The sequence below is a fragment of the Hibiscus syriacus genome, unplaced genomic scaffold (assembly GCF_006381635.1).
Source record: "Hibiscus syriacus cultivar Baekdansim isolate YM2019G1 unplaced genomic scaffold, ASM638163v2 tig00116962_pilon, whole genome shotgun sequence".
Lineage (NCBI taxonomy): Eukaryota > Viridiplantae > Streptophyta > Magnoliopsida > Malvales > Malvaceae > Hibiscus > Hibiscus syriacus.
The window spans coordinates 3,650,636-3,661,818 of NW_024063488.1; the positions used below are offsets into that span (position 1 = coordinate 3,650,636).

The 11,183-nt window shown below is 35.7% G+C and overlaps 1 protein-coding gene across 2 annotated transcripts; it reads right to left on the reverse strand.

Annotated features, from left to right (window-relative positions):
- Window positions 1–1,153: 1,153 nt before the first annotated feature.
- LOC120190064 (chaperone protein dnaJ 10-like) lies at window positions 1,154–8,323 on the reverse strand. Of its 2 annotated transcripts, none has more exons than XM_039193189.1 (11): window positions 8,252–8,323; window positions 7,764–7,865; window positions 7,412–7,471; window positions 7,033–7,115; window positions 6,743–6,914; window positions 6,529–6,658; window positions 2,541–2,699; window positions 2,250–2,422; window positions 1,561–1,641; window positions 1,342–1,424; window positions 1,154–1,299 (listed from the first exon to the last, which is right to left on the reverse strand). In XM_039193189.1, the coding sequence occupies exons 1-10, from the start codon at window positions 8,306–8,308 to the stop codon at window positions 1,344–1,346; spliced, it is 1,098 nt and encodes a 365-aa protein (XP_039049120.1). In that variant the 5' UTR covers window positions 8,309–8,323; the 3' UTR covers window positions 1,154–1,299; window positions 1,342–1,343. The 2 variants fall into 2 exon arrangements, with proteins under 2 accessions (XP_039049120.1, XP_039049121.1); XM_039193190.1 differs by having other exon boundaries at window positions 7,764–7,866; window positions 8,243–8,320.
- Window positions 8,324–11,183: the final 2,860 nt, after the last annotated feature.

Here is an 11,183-nt window from a genome sequence, read left to right on the forward strand (position 1 = left end):
AAACGATGTGTGATCACTCTAATCAACTCATTCGGTTGCTGGCGATCTAGAAGTTAACTGGCATTGGTTTTATATGTTGTTCTTTTGGCAAGGAAATGACCAGTGAACTATCAAGATAGCTCTTCAAAGTTGCCAATGGATTGTGCGGGCAAGGATGATTATCAATTCTTCGCGTTATTGCGAGGAGTCATTGAGAAATGAAAATACCATACATACTCGTTAGCACATCTAAGGATATCAGGATCTCCCTGTATTTATTTTAGGATAAGTGATTCGTGGGAACCTTAATGCCATCTTAGGATTTTTTATTTTTCATAGCTTGAAATTGTTGGGGGAAACAGTGTCGGCTTGTATATTTGTTCTTTTCACAATTGCTTTACTTTATCCTTTGTTCCATATAATTATCGTACAGGGATAACTGATATGTGAAATCCAAGATGAACCAATGTGATGGAGGGGCCGCTCTCTTAAAATTTTATATTCTCATATAAATTAGGAATTTTTTGTATTTTATATTAATAATATATATTCATATCCTAAAATATTATAAATTCATCCCTTAATATAAAATTGTGTCTTGATGAGATCCTTAGTGTCATGAGCGTCTAGGGTCCAAACCATACTGTCTAGCCAAGTTGTTTGTTCTTTTCACAAGTCATCTACTTTATCCTGCAGTTTTGTGCTCTAACGAGGTATCGCTCGAGATACATGCTCGGGCTCCATGTACAAACGACCTTATTTTTTATAAATCTGGAGTGTATATATGAACGTTTATATCCCTAGCATATATAATGTTCGAACCTGAGACCCTCAAAGATAAGGGCCCAGAGATAACAAACGAGCCTTTTTATTTGTTGCTAAGGGGAATCATTGTTGTTTGTACTGTACTAATATTCATGATCTGTATTTGGATTAGTCTAGCCTTGCTCTTCCCGTTCTTGGCCATACACTAAAGATTCTCCCTCATTACCAACATTACGTCGACGTTTGGAAGTAGCATGTTGGACTGCTAACAACTCGTGTGTATTTCCTTGTAAGAGCTCATGTTATTCTGTATTCCGAACTGAAAATCAATAGAACATCCAATATTCAGAAATCTGACTGAACGAGTTTATGCTCAGGAAAACTTACTGAGATGCTACTGAACCGTTGGTTACAAGTCAGCTAATCAATTTATTAACAAGGCAGTGATGAATACACGGATTCCTAATATCAGTTCTCATCTAAAATTCGATGTCGCTATGTTAATTTCAAGAACTCGACAAATTGTACAAAAACTCTACTTCAAACACACTTCATATATCGACAACGAAGTGGCCATCCATCAGGAGTATCAAAGACGATTATGAAGAAGAGTCACCACCGATTGCTTGGTTGTTTTCATAGCGCAGACTGTTTTCTCTTTTGTAAGCAGCTTTTGCTCCCTGAGAAATTGAAAATGGAAGAATTCTATAAATCGAAAAAGACAACCGAAATTATACTATTGACTATAAGCCAACTGAATTAGGAGTCTTTCTAACACTCCAGCGTTCGTTAAATTGTGGAACGGAAAAGCCATACTTGAAATATTGCTCCAAGTTTTTTCAATCCTTTCGCCCGCAATACCAGGACCTCCTTGGATACACTGGGGTCTTTAAGTACCTGGATAACAAACTGATGTGAATTCTTTAATGAACATGAAGCGAGTTTAAATAAAATTAGTATGTCTATGCAATAAAGCTCAGGAAGTTTGGCATCTAATAGGAGATTATGGCTTGATAGTTGATTACAAGAAGAGATCATTTGCAATAAGTTGAACCTTTTTTCTTTCAAAGATCGAACTTCATATATATATGTGTATATATATATATATATATATATATACTGCAGATAAAAGGGTACCTGATGTTCTCCAGAAGACCATAAGAGCTGCAAAGCAACACAAACAATGTGTGCATGGCAGCTCCTCTAAAAGGATACAGAGGTTGGTCGGTCCATAAATAATTTAATGCTGTGCATATTATCAACTCCTTGTAAAACCATACAAATTAGCTAAATCTACTGATAGTTGCAATCTTGCTCATAATCCTAGGCTCATTGAGATGAAATTATAAAAATTCATCCCATAAAATTCATTGCTGACAATTTATCTTTCCTTACCTACACTATAACGCCCGTACCTTCACAAAGCAAATGTAAAAGGCGCCACAAATGCAATGCTTTTTTATACAAATCATACTTACAAAGTTAAGGAAATGTTCTTTTCTCACCGCTAAGCAGACGTGAGACAAAGTTGACTCGATGTCCACGACATTGATCTTCCAAAGGGATTGAAGCATGGCTTCCTTTTTATCTTCAAAGGCTTTCACTAAGTTCTCTTCTTTGTTTTCTCCTTGGGTCGCTTTCTTCAGATCATCTTGTATTTGAAGTAAACTAACAGCACCTACAAGGTGATGCATGCACTTGCTGGATTCATTTGAAAATTTCGAAGTTCAAATAAAATGGAAACATCTTGAACGTTAATAAACAATATCCAGATCTTTTATATAGGAATATTGTACCCGAAGCTGCCATTACTTGTGATTTTATACGGTGCCCTTTACCACGCACCCACTCTGCTAAAAAGGGGACCTTCATATAACGTTTGTCTTTTCCAAGTTTGCTCGCAGCTTTCCGCATGTAAATGTATCCAATAGTATGTAGCATAGCCTCACCAAAAGCTGAAAGTGATGCAAAATTGAACTAATAGCAATAATAATATCTCGTAAACAAACTGAAGATAGTAGTTATTTACCACCAATCAAATACAAGATTATATTTTGGCTTAGAGTAAATTGTGGTTAGGATTAAAACTTTATTTGTATCCCTAGTATAAAAAAGCTATAAAATATTAACTACAATAACACAAATTATTTTCTTTGAATAAAAATATAGAAACAAGAGGTTAATATAACCTTGTGTTTTTTAGTGTTCCATCTTTCTTATCATTTGTTCAAACCTAATTCTATTGATTTGCTTCAGTTTTCCCCTAAACCACATAAATTTTGGTAACAGAGTCTAATTAGATACAAGTGCATATATCCGGATTCGCTTTTAAGATCAAGATCAAGATACAAAATTGGCTTTGAGGTGACGTATGGTTGAAGAATTGTGTGCAATTTAATCTGGGCTGCAACATGAACAAGTGGAAACATTAATGGAGATTCCAAAAGGTGCCTACAACTAGCTTGCCATACAAAAGATAGTCCCGCTGATAAATTAGATTTTGGTGAGGAAGAGAAAAAGCTGGGACAACAAATCGTGCAGTACAAGGTAGATTGGAGGAGCAGTTGGTGCATGCCATTATACCAAAGGAGGGTGGATTAATTTTGAAGTTGCTTAGTTTCATGGCAGCATGTGGAAGAGTAAGTGTAGAAAATAGGTATTTTTGTAAAGAGAATTATGATATTATTCTCGTAATTTTCTCATTGTAATCGTACAGCAAGAAGCCTACTTATAGCTTGAGTATATAGAGACCTATTGGGAATAAAAATTATCTATTAGTCCTTATCTTTACCTTAGATGAGATAAGACGAAACTATTTACACTTTAGATGAGATAAGACTTGGAATACAATTTAAATACTAACTACTACTACTACTAACATATAGAAATTAAGTAAGATTATTACTATTTACACAACTCCAATCTACACACCTCCTCAAGTTGGTGAGTATACATTGTAGAGTCTCATCATAGATGTGAACTCATCAAAGGTGACTCTAGGAAGGGCCTTGGTGAGAACATCGACTAGTTGCTTCTATGTAGGAACAAAGTTGATTTTTACAGAACAATTGTTAATCTTTTCAGAGATGAAATGCTTGTCTATCTTGATGTGTTTGATTCTTTCATGGTGGACAGGGTTTTTAGCAATACTGATAGGTGATTGGCTGTCACTTTGCAATTCAAATTGCTCACTGCAATTTACCTCCAGTTCTGTTAGCAGCCTTGTATCCACATCCCCTCAAATATTTCAAGGGCTAGCGCTTTACATTTTGCCTCTGAACTGTTTCTGTACACAACCGACTGCTTTTTGCTTCATGCGATTAGACTCCCCCATACAAACGAACAATACCTACTTATAGACCTTATATCGGTCAACTCTCCAGCCCAACTAGCATCAGAAAAAACTTCAAACTTTCTATTTTTGTTTTTCCAAAAGATTAAACCATATTCGGGAGTCATTTTGAGGTATCTTAAAATTCTATTTATCGCTTCAAGGTGTTCTTCTCTTGGATCATTAATGTGTTGACTGACAACACTTACTGAAAAGCTATATCTGATCTGGTACGAGACAAGTAGATTAATTTCCCAACCATTCTTTGGTATCGTTCCTTGTTCATTGGAACTCCCATGTCATTTTTCCTAAATTTTATGTTAGAGTCCATTGGAGTCTCGGCTGGTTTGCATCATGTCATACTAATTTCAGAAAGTAGATATAGTATGTATTTTCTCTGATTGATTACAACTCTAGTCGGTGATCTTGCAACTACCTGTCCCAAGAAGTATTTAAGACAACCAAAGTCCTTAGTCTCAAATTTAGTTTCTAACAGTCCCAAGAAGTATCTAAGACAACAGAAGTCCTTAGTCTCAAATTTAGTTGCTAACAGTCCCTTTAATATGCTAATTTCTCCTGTATCATCTCTTTTGATGATTATATCATCCATATAAAATATGAGAAAATTATTCTTCTTTTCTAGAGGCATTTTTACAAACAATGTGATCAGATTAACAATGTTTGTATTCATGTTTGATAACAACCTCTGTGAATCTGTCGAACCAAGCCCTTGGTAACTGCTTCAAGGCATACAAGGATTTGCTTAACTTACATACCTTGTAATTAGTTGAGACTTGTTATACCTCCGGAGGTCACCTTCGGAGACTACCAGCTCTCACTCAGTCGAGGCCTCCAGATATACTCTTTTGCTTACTAGAGCCTCCAAGGAATTTATACCCTCCGGGCACAGGAATATCATTGCCTTTGAGCCAGCTACAATGCATGAACAAGACCTCTGACAGGCCCACGTGATCTACCAGAGCAAAATTCAAGATCTCACAAACATATATATTTAGCCTACCGACCTACGAGTAGTCATAATAACCCTATGCTTGACACCATCAACTATTACCACTATAAATACCTGTCAACCACGACTGAGATGAGGACTGGTCCTCTCTTTTCCTGCTCCCTCACTTACACTAACTTATCTTCCTCTACTTCATTTCCCTCTCTTCACCTAGATCAACCCTAATTAATAACGAAGTCTTTAGTAAGTTGATTCGTGCTTTGGAGAGATCCATCTGTTGTTTTTATACTGGAGTGAATGTTTATCTTTCTGAAGTCTTAAAACAATTTGATGTCACTTGTCATATGATCAGATGCCCTAGAGTCTACAATCTAAGTGATGAAGGTTTTTACAGCAATATTTACAAACAAAAAAAAAAACACTACCTTGGTGAACTGTAAATTGCAATTTTGATCATTTGATGTTTTCAGCTGACCAAACATCGTCTATTATGATTCTTCAACTTGTTCTCTGCTGAAGAGTTGTTTTCTATTTGGCTTCCAGTCTGCTGGTTTGCCATGTAATTTCCAACATTGCTCCTTCAAATGTCTAGGTTTTTTGCAATAATCACACCACGGTTTCCCTTGTTTTTGTTTATTGCATGGATTTGAGGAGTGTGTGTACAAGGCAAAACTATCAGTGGTTGCTGGAGTCGTCATCATCAATCTCCTTCTGCGAAACTTAGAAAAAGATTCTCTAATGGATGACAGGATCTTTGTGCTTAGAATTGTCCCCCTCACCTTGTCAAGTTTCTTGTTTAGACCAAACAAGAACAGAAATACTCTCTTATGGGCCGTGAGTTTCTTGTGTAAGGCTGCTTCATCAATACACTTTCAATCATTATTTTCAAACAAGTTCCTGCCAATACCTAATCATGGTGTCAAAGTACTAAGTTACACTCATGTCATCCAGCTGGAGATCATTGATTTTGCTCTCAATGGCGAATAGTTCGGCTATGTTGTCTATGCTAGAATATATTTCCTTGATTGTTGTCCATATTTCATATATTGTATCGTAAAGAAGGAAATTCTCTCCTATCTTCGGGATCATGGACTCGATCAACCATGACATAACCATGTTTTCCTCATTCCCAATAGAGACATATTGGGAATAAAACTTGTCTATTAGTCCTCTATCTTTACCCTAGATAAGATAAGATGAAACTATTTACACTTTAGGTGAGATATGACTTAGAGAACAATTTAACTACTGACTACTACTAACATACAGAAATTAACAATTTTTTTTAGTAACATTTACTAATCATACACATATTATTGGGTTAGAATTATAAGATATTTTTAGGGTTTAAATCTTAAGATAGGATTATTAGTTACCTCCAGGGTTTAAATCTAAGGCTGGGATTAATTTAGGATTGGCAGATTGCACAGCAAATAACCTTTTCCAATAGTATTAATTTAGGAGAACAAACAAAAATGCTTACCAGCTTTTGAAAGTCGCCTTGCTTCTGAATTTGCCCATTTAATGAACTCTAAAGTTTGACCTTCAACAAATGGCTCAAGGCGAATTTTCAGTAATGTGATGAGCTTTTCTTCCCTTTCTTTTTGAATTGTCTGCATCGTAAACGGAAAATGCCAATAAGACTAACTGAAAGACAAACATTTAAGAGGAGAAATAAAACTTCTGAAAATAATTACTTTCATCTTTTCCTGAAGTTTCTGCATACGAGCTTCCTTATCAAGTGAATCATCTCCGATTTCAATTTCAACAGATGCCAAAGAAGCTAGTGCTAGTTCACCAACATATTCTTCAAAAAAATCACTTCCGAAAACCATCCCAAACACAGCTGAAGGGTCTAACATGGAGCCCCTGTCACAGAAAAAAAAAGCAAACTCTGCTTGCTTGTAAATTAGAGAGTATCACTTTCTAGCATTTTTTTTTTGTCGAAAAACAAAACTTTGAGAATCTTACTTAAAAGAGAACTTACGGTTGTACACCTCCCTTTCCATGTTTGTCGTATGCTTCACGCTTTTCAGGATCACTTAGAACTTGATAAGCCTCACCAAGTGCCTTCACATATATCAAACAATAAGTAATAAAAAAATACATTATAGGTGGGAAACATGTTTTCATTACTATGGTTTTCAATTAGACCAGTTAAGCTAACTTGAGAAACACGAAAATACAAATTCAATACACATACTTCTTTAAAGTAGTTAAACGACAGCCGCAGAACCAAGGATACCATTTCTAATGGTGTCTGCTGACTTTGTTTTAGGAGATTTTTCAATTAAGTACAAAACTGAATTTTAAAAGCATAATTAAAAGGTGGAAAATCTTCAAAAGTGTTAAATCCGATAGCTTACCTGAAAATTTTCAGCAGCTTTTGGGTCTCCAGGATTTTTATCGGGGTGAACAAACCTTGCCTGAAAAAACAGCACATAAGAAACAGATGATGATAATGATAACAACAATAATAATAGCATATTTCATTAACTTCTCTTATTCTTGTTACAGTTTCAACCACACATCCACTGCAAAACTCATTCAAACAGGAAAGGCGGAAACTACTTTCCAAGAACAAATCCAACCCTAGTTCTTGTTAGGAAAAGGTAAAGTCTTTTCCCCTTAAATTACAGCAGCAATCTCATATGTGATTCTGAGATCATACATATTTCAAAAAATCTCAACATGGTGGGGATTAAATTAGAAGCTTACTTTGAGGTAATAAGCCTTCTTGATTTCAGCTGCGGATGCATCAACATCGACACCCAATACATCATAATAGGCTGTCTCTTTTACCATTGGTATTCTCTTGACACTGCTTTTGGCATTAGAATTAGGCAGCCGAATCCAACTAATTAGCTTCATGATAAAAGAAATAATAACAAAAACAAGATAAAAACTAATGACAAATTTCTCAAAAGTAAAAAAATATACAGTTATATGCAAGATGGGCATGTATCCACAAAAAATGACAATAAATGCCTCTATTTAGCGATTAAAAACCAAGAAAGGAATATACTGATTTGAAAAATTGATCTTTAACTGTGACCCTATCTGACATAAGAATCAATTCAGATCTTTAAATTGGAATGGTATGAGTTTTAGAACAAGCAAATATCAGGGGGAAATAAGCATATGATCAAATTAAACAAGAAAGAACAAAAACAAAAAAGGAAGAATCTTGAACTTACATGCTACGGAAAGTTAGGATGAACTGGGTAAAGAATGGCGTGAAGAAGCCGAAAGGTTAAATCCATAAACAGATGGGAAATCAGTCAGTAACCGACCCAAAATAAGGAAATTAAAACCCCAAGCGTAAGAGATATGAGAGATTCAGCTACGCGATGGGTCCATCAATGGCGCTTTGTTTATTACACGTGTATGAACGCTTTAGCCAATGAAATATAAGCACCCGGGTCCCATGTTGTCGGACGGAACCATATTACCTTTTGTTTTGATTTTGTTTAAATTTGACCATCGCCTGTTGTTGAGCTTCAATTCATCGAATCCAAATATCCAACCCTTCATTTTCCACTATTAATACCTTCGCCTTTTCAAATGCTTCCAAAGATTCAAAGAGCAACCGTTGAGTTTTCATGGGTGTTAGTCTTTAAACTACAACTTCAATAAAAATGAGTTTGTATCAGATTCAACCAAACATAATTTGTTAAAATTGTTTAATATTTTTAGAATTCGAATCTCGAAAATCGTCATATTCATCTCTTTATTGTTGATATTAACGAGAAACCCAGCTACCATCTTCACTGTTGCTTCTCTTACCAAACTTTCTAAGCTACCGCTGCTACCCTTACCTCTTCTTCTTAACTATCATCATCATGCCTCCAAATTTTTGTAACAAGGAGCTATAGGAAAAAAAAAATGAAAAGAGATTAGTATTACTAGTTCTGGTTTAGAAAAATAAGTAAAAGAGATATAATTAAAGTTTATTTTGTTTTATTAAAAGAGAAAATCGCCCAAAAATGCTTTATAATATATGATTTTAACCAATTTTTTTCGGATTTGTCAAAATAACCAACAAAATCGCAATGCGATCGCTAATTCGCAACGCGATCTCCATTGTCGCAAATTCGCATTGCATTTTCGCAATGCGATAGTTGGAAATCGCGTTGCGATGGTCTACAGTGTCGTTGCGATTTTACCAATTCGCAATGCGAATAAGTAAATCGCAACGCGAATTGGGAAAATCGCAATGCGATACTGACTATCGCAATGCGATACTTACTATCGCAATGCGATAATACAAAATCGCAACGAGATACTGACTTTCGCAACGCGATTTACATAGCGCCATTCGTATTAACGCGTATTTTTTTTTTCAAATTCCAAACACAAATTTTTTTCTTAATAAATCGGAAACTGAACCGTCCACAGTAATCGCAACTCATAACCTCAAACCCAAAATCACAACACTCAGTCCCATCTCCATCTCTCACTCTCTACGGCGAAATCCGTCCCCATCTCCGAAGATTTCCGTCCCCATCGCCGGCGAAATCCCTCACAACCATTCACAGTCAAAAATCCCTCACAATCATTCAGAAATGGAAAATCAACCTCTGATGGTTAGTTTTTTTTTATTTTTATTTTAAAATTTTTGCATTATTTTAGGTTTTTCATATTGAGATTGATGATAAGTTTACTGGTAATTTCAATAATAGATTAACCATTTCACTTATATTTCTTATTAAATTCATTCGATTGCTGCCAATACTGCTAAACTGTTTAGCATGTGAAGTTAGTATTTGTCTTTGTTTTGTCTTTTGGTTGAAGTAATGCAGAAGAAGAATAGTTTCGAGAATGAAAATCGCAACGCGGAAATAACTATCGCAACGCGGAATAAAAATCGCAACGCGAAACCAAAATCGCATTGCGATTTTCATTTCGCGTTGCGATTTTTATTTCGAGTTGCGATTTTCATTTCGCGTTGCGATTCTCTCGTTGCGATAGTCATTTCCGCGTTGCGATTCTTATTATCTCGTTGTAATTTTCATTTCAACCAAAAGACAAAACAGTGTTGCAAATTTTAGTTTCAAGACTAAACTACTATTTATGTTTATTGTTTTTGGTATATCTTGACAGTGTAGTTTTTGGTATATCTAACTTGGTATGTTTATTGTTTTTGTAGAAATTTTTTTCGGCTTCATTGACATTAAGGAATAAAGTTAGCCTAGCCACTACAATTGCTTCAAAGCTTTCACCTGTACAAAGAAAATTGTTTGAAGAAACCTGCTTCGGGCCATGGCTTAGAGTACAGCATCCGGGTGGAGATGCTAATTTGACCCATTTGTGGCTTCAGACCATGACTAGAGATCTACCCGACAGTATACAACATGGTGAGGAAGAGATATGGTTTCATTTTCCACCGGCGTATACTTGTTTTGGGCGGAAGGAGTTCTGCTTAATCACTGGTCTACGATTCGGACACGATGATGTAGGCCGGTACACTCGTCATATCACCCGCCCATCATGGTTATCCAGGGTTTTTCCTGATGAGTCAATAGAGAAGCCGAACTTACACGTCGACGACATGAAGAAATTGTTTAATAAGAAAGATGGTTTTACTCGGATGAATGACGTCGATGTTGTCCGAGTATGCCTTCTACTATTTTTGTATGCCGACTTTTTAGGCAGAGAGGCCAGACAACCTATTCCTCAGGAGCTAATATTATTGGTAGAGGACCTAAATGCATGGAATCTGTTTCCGTGGGGTTCGTATATATGGAAAGCTACCTGGACTAAGTTGTCGTCTGCCTTTGATGACCGCAAAAGTTTGCGGGGCGATGGGTCGAAATACACTTTGTCAGGCTTTGTTTGGGCCTTTAAGGTAAGAATTTCTATATAATGTTTTCAAAATTATAATTAATTATTTAACAATTACTAATGTTTGTTATTATATTATTTGTAGATTTGGATATTCGAGGCCTTTCCCGCCATGAAGACATATACAATAAAAACTTCAAATGATATTCCCAGGGCTATTTCCTGGAAGAGGAAACGTCTGTTGGATTGGGAAGACTTAATACCATATGCGAAAATAAATAATGTAAGTTAACACAAATACTATCATATATAAACAAGTTATTAATAGTAGACGTTTAAATTTGTTTGAGTTTT